Source organism: Stegastes partitus, unplaced genomic scaffold, assembly GCF_000690725.1.
Source record: "Stegastes partitus isolate 25-593 unplaced genomic scaffold, Stegastes_partitus-1.0.2 Scaffold580, whole genome shotgun sequence".
Lineage (NCBI taxonomy): Eukaryota > Metazoa > Chordata > Actinopteri > Pomacentridae > Stegastes > Stegastes partitus.
In genome coordinates, this window is record NW_007578311.1 from 310,163 (window position 1) to 327,948 (window position 17,786).

Below are 17,786 nucleotides of genomic sequence, written 5' to 3' on the forward strand. Positions count from 1 at the left end.
TAGGATTGCACAAAATAAATCTTCAATCAGCTGTGCACCAAAAAGCACTAAATAAGCTTTTTATCCACTCAAAGGCCCAGTGTGATCAGAAACACAGCCTGCAGTTCAACCGAATATTCACTGAATTCTTGTCACGTGGTTGTTGGTCGCAGCTGAGTCATTTTGATGTTTTTTTTTTTTTTTACTAAATAGTGCAATAATCGTAAATATTATACTTCTTAATATACAGATTTTTAAAATTATATTTTCTCTGATAATATTGTGATTTTTATTGGTCAAAGAGCAAATTAGTATTTGCAAAAATATACAGTTTTAATGTGACATTATTTACACTTTTGGCCTGTTTTTATGGGTTAATGTGTAAATTAATGCCTATTTATGGTTTTGTTTTTTATTATCTGTAATTTACCAAAACAAGGAATATTTGAAAAATGAACAGGTAAAAAATATTTAGCATTTTTCAATTCTCAATATAGATCATTTTAAAAAATTTTTTGTCAAATTACAGCAAATATCTGCAAAACAACTATGTTTTTTCCCAATTTAAATATTTCTAAATTAAGTAATTTATGGTCAAACATTGCAAAAGAACACATTCATGTTTGGAAATTATACTGATTTATTTTTTCTTTAATGTGGACATTATTAACAGTTTTGGACATTTTATTAAGTGTAAAAATCTAAATTAATATTTTTTCCTGTGCTTTTACTAGTTATGATGTGTAATTTTTTACAAAATAAGGCACATCTGTAAAATCAGTAAATTGTTCAAACAAAAGAAAAATCACTGTTAATATCTGGTGAACTTTTAAATGTGTGTTGATTAAATATCGCAATCTTAAGCTTATATTTGGTTATTTTTGCCAACTTCACTGCACATCTCACACGATTGGCTCAAAGGCAGTCAGAAGGTGAAAAATACAAACATTTTCTCAGCTTTTACAGTTTCTAGCTCTGCTAAATGATGTCGTTTTGGCAAATTTTTAAAGTTATAACAATCCTTTCAACCCCACAGGCAGGTGTTTGGGGTTCAGAGGGTTAATGCGGAACACGAGACGCCACAGAGCGGCGTGTCTCTGAGTACATACATGTGTTAAGGAGTTCATGTGTGCGCATCTGTGTCATGCACGTCTCAGCTGTGTGTCAGCGGCGGCCTTCATGTTCGCTGTGGCCGGCACACGGGATGCTGCAGGGTCATGTGCTCGGCCCCAGTGAAGGGGAGTCTGTGAGCGCAGTAGTGATAGACCAGCTCAGGGATGCTGGAGAAGACGCAGCTGCTCTGGTCCAGCGTGTAGACCAAGCCCTTACTGCTCTTAGTCTGGGCCACGATGATGTGCACGCAGCTCTGGCTGGTCCTAGACAGGCAGGAAAACACAGCATATAGATACACATGATGTCAGAGAAGACACACTTATTGTCATTGTTACGTCATATTAATTGATTTATAAAATATCATAAATCCACAATCTGGAGATGTTCAGTTTATTGTCAAACAGGAGGAAAGAAACCAGAAAATTCACATTTAAGAGGCTGAAATCAGAGAATTTATGCCTCTTTTCCTTAAAAAAAAAATCCTCAATCTGATCAATCAGTTGTCAAAAGAGCTACACAGGTTCAAATCTTCTTGCAATCAGAGCGCGAGAGAGAAAAAAACATGCTTGGGTCACAATTTTACAGAATCTAGCTGAGAAGCTTTCTTTTAAATGAAATGTTTGATATTAAAGCTTTTTACTGTCAAAAAGAAAGAAAAAAAAATTGAAAATTCACATTTAAGAGGCTGAAATCAGAGAATTTCTGCTTCTTTTCCTCAAAAAAATGACTCAAGCCGATCGATTTGTTATCAAAACTAGTTGGCTCAGTCCATTAATTGATTCATTTTTGCCATTTTAGTAAAATGTGTGTTTTCTGCACAGAATTTGTAAAAAGGTTCACAGGTTAAAATCCTCTTGCAAAGACAGAGAGACAGAAAAAAATGTATTTGGGTCGCATTTTTACCAAAATCTAGCAGAAAAACTGACATTTAAATAAAATTTTTGATATAAAAATTTGGTCCACAAACCAAAGATGTTCATTTAACCATCATAGAAAAAGAAAGAAACCATTAATTTCCCATTTAAGAAGCTGCTATCAGAGGCTTTATGCTTATTTTACTTTGAAATATCACTTAAATCCATCAGTCGAACTTTAAAAAAGTCAAATAATTCAGACATTTTTGCAACTCCAATGTAAACTCAGCAACTAAACTGTGTGTTCCTGCCATTGTTTTCCTCTTAACTGTCTTTTACTTAAAGTTTGCACTAAGTCTGAAGAGAGCGACGCATTTTAAAATGTTCTTGGGACGTTTGGGAAACAGAATCTGTGCCAAAACTAAGATTTTAAGTTTAACATTTTGTCCAAAGAGATTCAGTTTACTGTCATATAGGAAGGAATAAACCACATTTAGGAAGCTGCAATCAGCAAGTTTAGGCTTCTTTTTCTTAAAACAATCACCCAAACTAATCAATCAAATATCAAAATAGAGGATTTAGTCCATGAACTGATTCATCTTTGTAGGTCCAGTGCAAAGTCAGCAACTGAACTGTGCGTTCTTGATGCTTTTCTCTTTACTTCCTTTTACCTAAAGTGGACGCAGACGTTGAAAAAAGTGCCATCAATCAAAATCTTCTTGCAAAGACATAAAACAACTTTTGGATGCATTTACAAAGAATCTGGGTTAAAAAAATGATTTAAAGTTCATTCTTGGCCTTAAAGTTTTGTCCACAACTCAAAGATATTCAATTTACTGCCATAGAGGAGAAAAGAAACCAGAAAACATTCAGATTTTTGTCTTAAAAACGACTTCAATCGATGATCAGAACAGTTGCAGACTAAACTAACAGCTGACAGCTAATCGATTAATTATCGCAGCTTTATTCAGAAAACCACTTTAAATACAATTATAGCATCAGCATAGTTGCTGAAATGCTGCAGTTAGCTAATGATGTATTAATCTGCTTATTATCTTGGACATAAAGTCAATAATCATCTCGTCAGAAAAAGGTTAAACACGACCCGAGTTAATGAGATGTCTCGTTTTGTTCAACCACCGGACAGGAAGCAGCTGCAGCTACAGATTATCGTCATTATTCATCTTTTTTTTATCTATCAGTTGGTCGTTTGCTCTATAATGTGTTTCCCAAACGTCTTGCTTTGTCCACAACCCAAAGAGAGTTTACACTTTAAGAATATTCAATCTGATTAGCAGAATAAGTGCTGATTGATCCAATAAGGTGACGCCTAATCAATAGGTGGCTCTGCAGAGGAGAGAATCCTGCAGGAGGACGACCGCAGATGTTGAATAATGGAAACGCTCTCACTCCCCAAATGAGGCCGTGCGTTTCCGAGTTCAGTGGACGCGTAAACGGGGTTAATGATGTGGACTCTCCGCTGAACGAGCAGCGTAGCGCTGATGTGCACTCGGGCGCATGAACACGCGCTCACAATGGCGCTGCAGGATTTCAGCCGTGATCCTGGAGAACCTGGATTTGTGGCACAGAAGCGTCCGCAGATGACACACATTTAACACCTTGGAGGCAGCGGCCAGGCACGGCAGATATCTGAGCTCCTCAAAGCCAGAATGAGGCCGGATCAGGGCTGGATGCAGAGTCAGCAACAGCAGAGAGCATCTATACAGTATGTGAGCTTTAAAATACACACAGTAGATAAAACGGCCACCACGAGGTTGATTTTTAAACAAGTGCACTGTTAAAAAAACAACAAAAAATGTAAAACACTATTTTAAAAAAGTAAAAAATAATGGATATCTGTAAAATAATGATATTTAGCTGATTTAAATGCAGTGAAACAGTGGAGTTGTGCGGTCACACATTGCAAAAGAATGACTTACTAACAATAAAAATGTTGATTTTTACTGTTTTTTTAGGGTTAATGTGACAAACAAGGAAGAATCTGTAAAATAAAAAATTACGATTTTTTAAAACTCTCAATATACTGAATCTTTCTGTTACACAATGACAAATATCAGCAAAATAATTATTTTTTTTTCAAATTTAAATACAGTAGAGCATTTTACAGTTAAAAGTTGTAAAAGAGAAAATTATTATTTGTGCAAATACATATTTTTAAAATGGACATTATTTACACTTTTGGACTTTTTTCTACAGTCAGCATATAAAATAATATTTTTGCTTTGTGATTTTACTGAACATTATAAATAATTTACCAAAACAATGTGTAAAAATATATACTAATTCTCAATATATATAATTTTTCTTTCAAATTATGGCAAATATCTGCATATATGTGGTATTTTATGCGAGACTTGTATTGTTTTTTAGGGTTAATGTGTCAATTATTACTTTCATTTCTTATTTTAATATATTAGTACTTAAATATAACAAGAAAGAATCTGTGAAATAACAGTGTAATATATATTACAATATTTGCCATTTTTCAATTCTTTAATACAGATTTTTTCTGGTAAATAATGGCAAATATCTGCAAAATAATGTGATTTTCCTAAATATTATCTGTAATTTAGCAAAACCAGGAACATGTAAGATAACAGATAAAACTTATTTACCATATTTCAGTTCTTCATATACATCTTTTTTTTTTTTTCAAATAATGTCAAATGTCTGTATACAACAGTGGTATTTTCTGGTATTTTTGTAAAAATATATTTTTTAAAGGTTTTTTATGGTTAATGTACAAACGAATAGTTTTTTTTCTGTGATTTTAAAAGTTTAAACCTGTAAAAATCTGTCAAATAACAGGTAAAAAAAAATTTAATATTTTTTCAGTTCTTACTGAATTTTTCTGGTAAATAACTGCAAATATCTGCATTTTTTTTTGTCTGATTTAGAAAAACAGTAAAACATTTTACAGTTAAATACAGAGTTTTTAATATAGAAATTATTGACAATTTTGGCCTTTTTTTAACAAAACAAAGAAAATGTGTAAAATAACAGAGAAAATCTGTTAAAAAGTTTTTTGTGTTTTTTTTTTACAGTGGAGCTTAATAAACAGACAGAAACACGTGATATTTAAGCCCTGTCAGGACTGCAACCCTAAAAAGAAAGAACTTGAGGTGCATAAAAACAACCAAAGGTATCTAAACAGCTCTGTGTGTGTAATTATGTCAAACGCTGCATCGTTGTGCACTCACTTGAGAGCGATGGAGTACTTGCTGGTTCCTGATTCGCTGTCTCGCACCAAGAAGCTGGCTTCCCTGCAGCGCTGCAGCTGAGCCTCGGCCTGCTGCCGACTCACGCTGCCGTGGTACCAGCTTGGAGAGGTGATGGAGGAGAGGGATGCAAAGACAGACAGCAGATCGTTGACATGCAGCACAGTGACATATGGAGTCAAGTCAGATGTCAGGCTAATGATACGTGAGGGAAAAGAGGGAAAAGACAGTCACTGTAAATGACACTGATGGTTCTGCACACGGCCGAGCGGTAAATAAACAGTCAGGAGAGGCCTGTTAGGACACACCGCGGCGTGACACTGGCTACAGGCGGGAGCCATTTATAAACGGGCTGCGTGAGGCCTCGGTGCTCGGAGGCAAACCACCCTGACATTCAACCACAGCATGAGAGGAGCAAACGCTACGAGGCTCTGAATGTGTTCCCCGTCTGAAAACAGAAAGGCCACGCTTAATAAGGTGAGGGGACGGAGGTTTACACTTTAAAATGAGCCTCTCCTGGCTCCTCAGTCACCTCCAGGTCGCACCCTTCATCCACTATTCATGGCCGCCGGCACCTCATCAGGAGGCTGGACTGCAGGTAACAGAAGCCCAGTTTCACTTAACGAATTAAAAGTTAAAACACTGGACTGGCAGCGTCTGATGAAGCTGTAAGGGCTTTATCAGGCAGATAGGAGAACAGCATGCAACACAAATCGCTTTACAGAGCAACATAAAACACTAAAACAATCCCAACCCCCATAAACAGTCTGCTGGAAACGAAGGACTCGATAAAAACAGGAAGTGACGAACTGAGGAAATAAAAGCCTGCAACAAGGAAACGAGGGAAGTTAAAAAATCTGAATGGCAAACTAAAAAAAAAAAAAAAAGAAAAATGAAAATGTTAAAAGAAACATACAATAGACTAATGTGTATTATTAAATTAATCAAATAAACACATAAATATAAATTATGAATAAATAAATAAACTACATTTATTCTGTTAACCCTCTGAACCCCACCAGCAGGTTTGAAATGCATCTTATTTTTTTAAAAAGTGCCAAAATTACAACTTTTATTATAACCAGAAACTGTAAAAACTGAAAAAATCTTTGTATTTTCAGCTTTCTAACTGACCTGTAACTAACTATGTCTCGTGTATGCTTTGGTCAGGAAAATTAACCAAATCTAACCTTAAAATCTGGATTTTTATTTTTTTATTTTTTCACTTTATTCTACATGTCTTATTTTAAAAATTAGCCAAACACAAACGGTTTGCAATAATTATATTTGGGGAAAAACAAAAAAATTTGTGCTCCTTGCTGCAACCAAAAAGTCACGACTGACTCGGCTGTGACCAGCAGTCACATGACAAAAATTCAAGGATTTTTTTGGGCTGAATTGCAGGCAATGTGGTTTTACAGAGCAAAGACAGGGGACAAGACACTTAACTTTAAAAAAAAAAAGAAGATTTCTGGCATCATAGCTGCGTAAAACTGCACAGAAGACATTTCTCTCTCCTTTTTTATGCTTGTTCCGTTTCCATAGAGGTGCAGGACTCTGTATTGTGGTGAAAATGAACCCACAGTGAGGACAAATGCAAAAAACCACCCAGCAACTGCCTGGAGCTCAGAGGGTTAAAAGCCAAACTATAAAAACACTAAAATATCTACATTCTTTGCTGCCCTTTCCAAAGAACAAAAATATTTTCAGCCAAACCTGAGGAGGGCGCTGTTCTCCACGAGGGCAGACATTGGGGTAAAGACAAAAAACAGAGGGTATAAAGAGCTCTTTTAAAAAAAAAGAGAATTACAGGCGTGTTCTTTTGTAATAAATGCAGAGCAGGGCGACACAGCGAGCAGATAAGAGGAGATCTTTGCTCTGCACAGTTTATGGAGGTAACAGAAGCATCTCGTCTGTTTAATTCCTTCCTTTCAATAATCCTGGTCGAGTCCTTCCCAGCATGCAGGGAGGCGAGAGGCAGCTCTGAAGACATGAAGAGAAAGAAAGCTGCCCTTCGGGGTTTGAACATATTTACCTTATATCATGCTGCTCCTTTAAATTTTCACACAAGTTGTTTTTTATATGATGTGTCACAATAATGTGGTGCTTTTTCTACCAAGTGGGGTCTAATCAGTCCTATATCATGACTTTTAGCATATTTATGGTTTGATTATTTGTGGCTCCTGCAGCTGTTTACCGGTGCTACTCTCTACTTTTTAATAATGCATCTCCAACGTCTCACATTTAACTTTTTGTGATCAGGTGACGGCGGCTTCTTCTTTCATCTTGTTGCACATTTCGCGCTCAAAACTTTATTTGTTTCAGTCCTGCAACGTTTGGGAGATTTATTCCAGTACTTGTACGTCTTCTAGGGATTGACTGAATTTTCAGCTTTAATACAACTTATTAATAATTAAGAAGATAAATAACCTTGATAAGCGATAATATTCAGCATCATATTGATAAAATAGTATGTGTTCATTTAGTTTAAACGTCTAGTGTCTCTATGTATCATGAAAAGTAAATATAAGTTATTATGATGTATGGATTTGGCTTTTAGGGGCAGATTTAAACACCAATACCAGAGTTAGAATTAAAATCTTGGTGTCTAAATTTGATATAAAACACAAACTGAAATGCTTTTGTTTACTTCTGTTTTATCTGATTAATTAAAAGAAACTTTCAGTATTCATCCGTCAGTGTTGATTGGTTACTCATCACCAATAATAATCAATCAACACTGAAGGATAAATATTGCAAAGTTAATTTTAATTAATCGTTTAAAACATAAATATACTTATCAATCCTATGGGGCCTGGGCAGGACGTTGCTTCACACTGCAGGTATATTTGAATGTATTTATTTTATCAGAAATGTGTTAAAATAAAACAATAATAGCAATAATCAGCCAGACTGATAAGCAGTTGTCTTTTTTCTTTGATTTACTGAAATTCAAAATCATTCAGATTCACAGAGTCCTTCATTAGAGCTGCATGATTTAAAAAAAAAAACCCTGTTATTAGGATATTTATATATATATATATATATATATTATATTCAGGATTTTTTATTTTTTTTTACCAGATAAGTTTATTAACTCTATTAGGAAAGAATTAAACTTTGTAGAACAGCCAGGGTGATTCTGTAGGCCAATACAACGACAACAAAAATAAAGAAATGCTTAAAAAAAGATGAAAAAAACCCAAAACCAATCTAGAGCCTTCCTTATCTGTTGTAACACTGACAAAGGCTTTGGATGGCGTTCACATCAGACTTTGTGCTGGTCAACATCTTCCCTTCTGTGGCTAAACTACTTCCATTCATTGATTCCTTTTTGCAGCCAAATCTTTCACTTCTCTCCTCGTTTTGCTGCATCAAACATCAACAAGCTCCTTTAAATAAAGTTTAAAAGTCGTAAACTCAGTGTATCAAAGAAAATCTGAGTAAATAAAGTTCATGTCATGGAAAGTGAGAAGTTTTCTTTTTGCATGAAGCAGCAGTAAAAGTTGATCTTCTCCTTCTTACCTTTGCTTCTCCAGCGGCAGCCCCGGGTCCACTTTGGCCGTCTCCCCATCCAGCGGGGCAGCGGGGGAGGTGGGGGATGGAGGGGAGAGTTTGTTTGGGCTGGAGGAGGGCGAGAGCTTCAGGGTGGGGAAGGAAGGAGGCGACGGCGTGAGAGGGGAGAGTTTAAGAATCGGAGAGGATGGGAAAGAGGATGAAGAGGAGGAGGAGGAAGGAGAGGAAGACACAAGGGTTTTGTGGTTCCAGTTCTTCTGCCTCAGGGTTTGTTGTTGTTGCTGTTGTTGCTGCTGCTGCTGCTGCTGCTGCTGCTGCTGCTGCTGCTGGCGGCCGGACGTGGAGCCGTTCTCCTTACTGGGAGAACAATCCTCGAACTGAGCTGGTGGAAGCAGGACAGACAATAAGGTGAAGCCCCTTCACAATAAAACCCTATCAAAGCAGGCCAGAGCTCGCAAAGTAAACACATCTCTGGAAATTCATTCACAAGGACTGTTTGGTTTCCTCTCCAAAGCAAACACAGAGCTGTTGTGATGTGTGCTGCACAAATACAACTCGCGGCATCCTTCCTCCACGCCCTGAACCCTCCGCCCTTCCCACCGAGCCTCTCTCTCTACCTGACAGCGCTCTCACGATGTCCTCCTTCCTCCACTCCCAGGGCAGCTCGTACTCCCCGGCCGGCCGGACGTCGGACTCCGGTCGTGTGACGGGGATCCACACCCCGTCGCCGTCGCCCTGCAGGCCGCCTTCGTAGGGCGTGTCGTAGATGTTGGGGGGCGGCGGTGGCGTCCCCTCCTCGGCCTTCCCTCCTCTCTGTCCTCGGTCCAGCAGGACACACACCTTCAGGAGGTCTTTGGAGCCTCGTCGGCGAACCTCTGCAGCAGAATGGACGCGTACATACGAAGCACAACGTCACTTTAATGTCAGATAATTCAAAACCCAATCACCTCACAATAATTGCATTACTTCTAAGCTTCACAGGAGTTATTTACTCTTATATCAAATTAAAAACTAACAGTTTAGACTCACTGTTTTAAAAATACAGGCCCCACAGTAGCGACCCAATGCAACTAAAGTCATCCCAGTGTATGTCCAGGTTCATCTGATTGATGTCCACTGAGGCTTTTATATCAGTTATACAATGAATACTTGTTATGTTTCCAAATAAACGCTTTATATTAAAACTATGTTGTTGTATTTTCATTGGCTTTGTTTTTAGATAATGTCTAATTATAGATGATTAAACTATTGTAAGGTGATAAACTTCTACATCATTTTACATTTAAGTGATATTGTACTAAATTCTGTCTATAAATGTCATCAACACCTTCTGCCCTCATGCAGCCCCATATCATGATGCTGCCACCTCCGTGCTTCACTGTCAGGACGATGCATCCACTGTGGTGGTCCTGGTCAGGTTCACACCAAACATCTGGACTCCATCTGAGCCCAACACATTTATCTTCATCTGACCAGAGAATGTTCTCCAACATTCATCAGGCTTCTGTTCATGTTCTTTAGCAAAGTTTTATCTGGAAGTTTTGTGCCAAGTGAGGGTGTTTTTATTGAATTCCGTCCATAGAGGTTGATGTTATGAAGTGTCCGTCAAACTGTCTGAGCTGTTGCAGAAACTCTGATTTCCAGTGATAACCCCCGTGTAGCCATGTTGAGTGATCTTCAGAGAAACAAAATGCTAATGCGTTCATGGCTACAGGCCTACCGCTGGTGTAACATGACTGGGGTCAGACATAGAGCCTTAAGGGCCTCCCAAGGCCTTGCTTTCGCTGTAAGGACTTACAGTTTGTGATGTGGTCAAGAAGGACTCTGTAGGTTTAAATTTAGGGAAATATTTATGGTGAACCAAAGAGGAAACAGTGTCATGTTATAAATAATCTGTAATTGTTGCTCTTCTCTGCAACGCAATGGAATTAGGTTACTAATGACCCAGCAAAGTGTTGGTTTTACTATTTAAAGAATCACGGCAGGTTTTCAACAACGCTGTGCAGAAGGACACTAAGACTTCTGATTTTGGATGAATGTGTCCTCAATGAACAGTTTACAGTTAAAAGGATGATATCAGAATCACATGCTTTTATTCAGATAAGGGTTAAACTTTTGAAACCTGTCCATCAGCTGAAGCTTAATTAACCCTGTTTCTCACTTTGGTGCACAAATGAGCAGCTGCTCTACACAGTCTGTAGAGCATCACTGGACTAATGAACTCTGCCTCTCCACTGCTGCACCGTTTGCATAATTTGTACTAACATTTTTTTTTCTTCTACATTTTGGGGAACTCTGCTCTCCGTGTTCCTCGGCTGTCCGACAGGTAGCCTCAGTGTCTGCACTATTGTGTGACCAAACAATGGAGTTACAGGAAGAAAAGGTCAACACAGCCGCTGATTGGCTGGCTGACCGGAGCCGCTTCCTGACTGCTGGGAAGTGATTGGGTGAGACCGAGGGGGAGGCAGAGGGGGGGTGGTGTAGGTTTTTTAGCGAGGGGTGGGGGGTTTCTTGTCACACATAAGGGACCATAAAACATTAGGTGTGCATGTGTGTGTGTGCGGGCCACTGCAGGGCCAACGTCCTATCAGGAGAACGGGGCAAAGGAAACAGAGGCAGGAGACAGGAAGCTGGAAGAGGAAGCTGCACCCATTGTCCCTGCACAACAGGGTTGCCATAGCGACCGCCAGCGGGGAGGGAAGTCAGCGGAGAGACCGAGGGTTCCAGTTTGGATCTTTAAAGTCATAAATTAGCAAGAGCGTGCAGAGAAACTCGGCGTGGACATCTGACAAGTGTTCCCTGAGTTGAGCTCATTGAAAATGATGCACAAAGCTTGTTGAGAGTTTGTACGTTAAGTCGTGTTGTCAGAGAACTATTTACCTCAAGTAAGTGTAAAAAATCAAACCTGGCAAATCTTTAAAAAGCCTTGACAATGTAAAGTTGTTATACACTATAAAAAGGGGGGAAAAGTAATATTGTGGTAGCTGGGACAAAAGTAAAATACAGAAAAATAACAAAAAATAATTATCTTGTACAAATACAGTAATTTGATAAATTAAAATAAATGGTCCTTAAATAAGCTTTAATTTCACATGGGCTGTGTGTGTATTTTGACTTTTTAATTTTTTATGAAGAATATTAACTATTATATTCTCATCAAAGAGCACAGTTGTAAAATTTAAAAGCCATAGTATATATATATATATATATTTAAAAGCAACTAATTTTTTAAAAATAAAATGACTATTATTCAAAGTTGCATTTTTTTCTCTATTATTTTACATTGGACGTGTAGATTTAAAATCTGTTTTTGTAATCTTATTATTATTTCTGCCTTTTTCAAAAAATATAGTAAAAATCTATAAAATGATCAATTATGTTAATTAATTGTTACTAATTTTTTTTATCACATTTAAAAATATGTTTACTTGACTACACTCAAATGTAACAATTTCTTTTAAAATCAAAAAATAATATTCATGAAAATTTTCTTTTTAGTCTTTTGTTGTGTGTTTTTATGCCAAAAATATTACTTTAAAAAATGAAATGTAAATATCCTTCTTTAGAGTTACAGGTTTTAAAGTTTTTTTTAATTTATTTTTTATTAGTCATGTAAATGAACAGTCTATTCTTGTAAACTTATTTCACATATGTGAAAATAGGGAAAATAAAATAAAAAATCTGAAAAATTAACAGATTTTTTGTTGTTGTTTGTTTTAACAGGGTAGTGTAGTCTAGATTCTTTTTTAGATTGTCAGGCATTTGTATTTCTGTTTGCATTCCAAATTCAGTGTTTCTTTATTTACCTTCCAAAGATCTTTGTTTTTTCTAATAAGCACAAGAATTTACCAGACATGCACTTCAAGTTTGCTTTTAACAATATTCTCTCTTCAAAGCCAAACTCTGAGAAAACATTCACACACTCTGGAAAACCAAGAGTGTGCAGTTCTTTCAGTCATGACGCCACCTTCCACATTCTAACTGACCCTGAGCTCACCTGTGATGATGACCTGGGCGTCATAAGGCTCCATGTACCCGTCATTCATCCCGGCCCTCTCAGCCTCCCTCTGCTCCTTGGTTTTCTCTGCATCAAAAGGATCTGCATAGTCCTCCAGGATTATCAGCTGCGAAAGAGGAGAAGAAAAAAAAACAAAGACACAATGCAGATCTGTTGTTTACATGTTAACTTTACCTGGAGACAACAGAGCAGACAGGAGGGGAGGGATCTGTGTGTGTGGTGTCCATGACTGAGTGACAAGCAATGGAGGAACCAGCGGAAATACTTGTGCAAAGAGGTCAGTGCATTGTGTTTCCCTGTTTGATGTGGCACAATGTAGTGAAACTGCATTGTGTTCTTTGGAGAGCGATGGAAACTGAATATGGGGTTTTGAACTGAGGTGGGGACAGAAAACAAGAAGGAAACAACTGACCTCAAGCACAAAAGCACTGTGCATTAGAAATATATTGGTTTGTATCAAGAATGTTGCCATATTTGCCGTTTTTGTGTCTAAAATAATCAGGAGATGCACATGAAATTTCCTTTCAGTTGAATTAGCTTCTTCCAAGTTACTCACCGTCGTTTTAATGTCTGACTTCCCCTTCTCGTTCTCTGGCTGCTTCTGCTCACTTATCCCGTTGAGTTTGGGGGTCTTGTCCTGTTTGTCCACTTTGATCATCCTGCTGATGTACGCCTGCGCCAGACTGGAGGTCCTGACCTGCCGGTTCTCGTCTGGAGCCTCGATCTTGGAGTTCTTGCGACCTTTTCCTGGCGCTAGACTGTCCCACATAGTCCCACCTGAACCTGCGTTGCTGCGACCCAATTCTGTAGCCGAATTTTTCCTGTTTCTACCTGCCAACAGACCCCCAACTCCTCCATCTTTACGCTGATTCCCTTTCAAGCTGTCTCGGGAGAACGAGGGTTTGGGTCGAGTTTGCGGACCAGATTCGGAGGCCGAGCGAACCCTTTCAGTCCCGTTCTTCAGGTTGATGGGGAAGTCTCTGAACCACTTCGCCATGACTGCTAGTATTCTCACAGGCTTTAAAAGTGAACAAATCTGTGGTCTTTTACACTTTCTTGCATTCGCCGCCCCCTAGAACTAACTTTGATCGGTGCGTAATAGCTCCAACTTTACGCACGCCGGTTTCGCTCACGTTTCGGTTGAAATTACTCTGGCACGCACGGATATCTGAATAACCAAGTTAAACAGAGCCAAGTCTATGACACTGTGCTGACTCCTGTCGTCTGGAGCTCCCTGACAATCAGACAAATTCTGCTGCGTCTTGGAGATCATTGGCCGGCGGCTCTCTGCTGCGCTCACCCTGCCCCTGCGGCCACAACTTGCTATCCCTGTAGCTTGAAAAGTAGCTTCTGCAGAGCGTAAACTCGGAAGAATTGGAAGTTTTTCTTTGAACCCAGTGAAGATCCCATTCCCGGAGCGTGAGATGGTGCTTCCAGTCTGTCGACCAGGCGAAGTGATGGGAAGGAGAGGAAAGTTGGTGCGCGCAGACTGTGGGATGTCGTTGGGTTTGTGGGGAGGGGCTGTGCGGAGAGGCGGAGTAGGAGTTTCAGAATGGACTCAGCTACAACTGGAATAGCATATGTGGTCACATTAACTCTACAGAGGTGACAACTTGTAGATAAAATCACAAATAAGAGTTGTATTTGGTCTGAATTGTTTATGCACTTAATACTGAGAACAGTCTGCAACAATCTTTCCTCAATAATCAATCAAAAAGGTGCTTTTTAAACAGTTTGTTGTTGGTATTTGAGAGATAAAGTAAAAAAAAAAAAAAGTAAAACAAAATGCCTGGATTTTGTTTTTATAAATCCTAACCTCAGGATTAGTGTGAAAAAAAGGACCCAAACTCCAAATCCAAAGCTGTTTTTCTTTCCCCCCACTGCTTTATGGTTATCTTGACATACAATTGAAGCCAGAAGTTTACATACACCGTATAAAAAGACATATAGCCATCTTTTTTTTCCCCTCTCACTATCTGACATTAAATCAGACTGAACTTTTCCCATTTTAGGTCAGTTAGGATGACCATAATTATTTTTATTTGCTAAATGCCAGAATGATGAGAGAGATCATTTTTTAGAGCTTTTTTGTATTAGTTAATTTTTGTAATCCAACGGAAGTGAAACAGTAAAACTTTAGTCTGATTTAATGTCAGACAGTGAAAAAAATGTCTTTCTATACAGTGTATGTAAACTTCTCGTTTCAACTGTACATGCACTTAGAAGTCTATTTTTTCCTTTTGTTTAATTAATATTTACGTCTTTCAGAAATCTGGAGAAACTCTGAAAAACACTTAAAAACTTCTGTAAAATTACTGATTTTGTTTCATTTTATGTATATTTTTTTACATTGTAGTCATGGTAACACTTTAAACTGTCAGATATTCTTGTCTGCGGGCCAAAATGTCTGCATATACATATTTTTTTCTTTTAAGAAAATGGTACAAGACAGTGTTGTGTTTTTTTTTGTTGTTGTTGTTAGTAACACTACATATGCATTGAATTTAATTTCACCCTTAATTTGAAAAAAGCAACAGCATCCACAGTAGTTTTTTTTCCTAAATTATGGTTGTCTATACATATATATGCACTTAGAAGAAAAAGAACACCTTTTAAAAGTGAAGAAGAAATCACTGAATTTGGAATGTGGACAAAAAGTACAAACACCTGACAATCCAGAAGAGAAGAAGCTTTGACCATTGTAGCATCACATTGTCCAGATGTTTTAAAGATTTGACAGGTCTGATTTGTGCCATCATTTACCTGAAACAGCGGATTTACAGTCTTTATCCTGGAAACACAAGTGATCAAGCAGCATGTTTTATGTGTCTGAGCTTCCAGGCACTGACACATCTCACATTCCTGCTAAATTTTCATTTTTTAAAGCCAAACTAGGTCCTCAGTCTCTCTGACTTCCCTCCAGTGCAGATACACGGTTATATCTTTGCCATTATAATCAGTGCATCTTTTAAAACTGATTCTAGGCAAAGATAACAGTGACAAAATTGTATGTAGCTGCTGTAACATGTGGATTTCCTCAATGAGGGATCAATAAAGTTTATCTTATCATATCTTATCTTAACAAAAATCAGAACAGATTATGGTTTTGTTTGAGCTTTGGGTGGGACAAGCAGAGAACTGGACGTCCTCCCTGAAGGTCAACGGCATAAATTCCTGCATTCTGATTATTATTTTATGCAGCAATTTGTTCCTTTTCTGCATCAATTGATGCCAGAAATGTTTTTAAATAAAGGAAAACACATAATTTAGGCACTGTGACGATTCACTACAAGGCTTCCACCTTCTGTGTTGATGTCAAACATATGTTCTTATGTAGATCAACTTTTCCCATTTAATATTATCTCTGTTGAGTCCACTTACAAACAGGAATAATTTGCTTTTCTGTCATCTCTTGTATCTTCTGTTTGGAGATGTAACTTCTTCAAATGTGGCACCTTTCCAGGTAAACAGTTAATTCAATGTAATTAATTTGCAAACCTCTGAACTTTTGTAGGTCAGATGCATTTCAGCAAGATTCAAGATTTGTTTATCGTCGTTTCTTGTGTATTTGCATTTATCAAAAAACGAAAGACTGTTGTCCAAGTCCCAGTACAGTGCAAAAACATGAACAAAAACAATGTATAGAAATAAATACCTATAACAATACAACTGAGAAATACAGGTTAAAAAGCAGCACAGTGTAATTAGTAATAAAGTGTCACACACAGATTCCTGAACATTTTCAAAACTTTCTGATCATTCAGGACGAATCACACAAAAGCCTTTTGCCTCTTTTGTGTTTTTATTGGAGGAACTATGCAATAATACCTCAAAATCTGAATTTTTCAAATGTAAAAATATGAAAAATAAAGCAACTAACATGATGCAAATACTGTAAAACAAACTAAATGATCTTAAATTAACGCTACTTCTACTGGAGTAAGATGTCACATGTCCTCTTTCAACTCTTTTCTGTCGTCAGTTCCATTTAACTGGAGGTCACACATGTGAAGGGTCAGTAGAGCTTTTAAAGGGCCCCTGATGATGATGATGATGATGATGATGATGATGATGATGCTCTCCCAGATGGTAGACAGATAGCTGCTCCATCTACTGGTAAACTGGAGGAACAAATCCACTGAGGCACCAGCCTGCACTCACCTCGGTCCATCACTGGCCCTGAAAATGTGTTGTTTATCTACAGTTGAGCCGCAAATGATTCATCCTCGTGCCAAACTTCGGTCAACAGAGATTTTTTTATTAAACAAAAGGGTTCTTTTTGGCTGGAAATGTCATAAACAAAAAACAAAAGACAGTAAAACATTGTGTTAGAGGTGTTAATGATAAATATTCACTGGTTTCATCTTTTAAAAAAAATTAAAATTCTTACAATTGTCCAAAATGATTCACTTTATTAGTATTTATTTTGTCCCACATCAGTCCAACAATTGCTCTAGTGTCTAACAGTCTTTCAGCATGCCTCCACTAAGATTTAGTTCCTCCAAGTGTCCATCTGCGGCTTCCTCTCCATCACTCTGCTCTTCAGTTCCTCCACAAGTTCTGGAAGGATTCAGGTTTGGACTTTTGCTGATCCTTGGATTCTTCTTGGCCTATACTATTCTTCTCGTGCAGGGCTCACTTTTGTCTTCCTAGCAGCCCTTTGAGACGTTTCACAGAGTGGAACTCCTTGTACTTTATCATGACACTTTACATCGTGGCCACTGGACCTCGAAAACACTTGGATATGACTTTATAGACTTTAAACGTCTCATGAGCAGCTAAAATGTGCAGCTTTTGACTCAGTGATGGACCCTAACAGCAGCTCACTGAGCTCTTTGGTTTCAGCCATGACTTGGAACTGACTGGAGAATTACTACATTAGCTGTAGGGAATGATAGGACTAATTGAAATGGTTTGAAAGCTGCAATTTCCCCAAAATTTGTGACAGTTTCAAGGGTATGAATACTTTTGGACATGGCAGCTTCGACTAAAATAGTCCAAAAATTAAATAAAAGCATATAAAAGGTATCGTGCACATTTAAATACGGCATGGGTGTCATTAATTTA

At 37.9% G+C, this 17,786-nt stretch overlaps 1 protein-coding gene across 1 annotated transcript; it reads right to left on the bottom strand.

Moving 5' to 3' along the window:
* Nucleotides 1-794: 794 nt before the first annotated feature.
* On the bottom strand, nucleotides 795-14,180 carry she (Src homology 2 domain containing E). Its single transcript, XM_008288908.1, has 6 exons — nucleotides 13,276-14,180; nucleotides 12,699-12,825; nucleotides 9,319-9,576; nucleotides 8,711-9,083; nucleotides 5,168-5,287; nucleotides 795-1,355 (listed from the first exon to the last, which is right to left on the bottom strand). Exons 1-6 carry the CDS (start codon nucleotides 13,714-13,716, stop codon nucleotides 1,157-1,159), a joined length of 1,518 nt encoding a protein of 505 aa, XP_008287130.1. The 5' UTR covers nucleotides 13,717-14,180; the 3' UTR covers nucleotides 795-1,156.
* Between the last annotated feature and the right edge of the window lie 3,606 nt (nucleotides 14,181-17,786).

Bases quoted from the DNA above. Each gene is read 5' to 3' on its own strand.
- she (XM_008288908.1), bottom strand. From the start codon at position 13,716: ATGGCGAAGTGGTTCAGAGACTTCCCCATCAACCTGAAGAACGGGACT. The intron at 12,826-13,275 runs GTGAGTAACTTG...CCTCTTTCGCAG, and splicing joins AGTCAGACATTAAAACGACG to CTGATAATCCTGGAGGACTA. The intron at 1,356-5,167 runs GTGAGTGCACAA...CTGCCTGTCTAG, and splicing joins AAGTACTCCATCGCTCTCAA to GACCAGCCAGAGCTGCGTGC.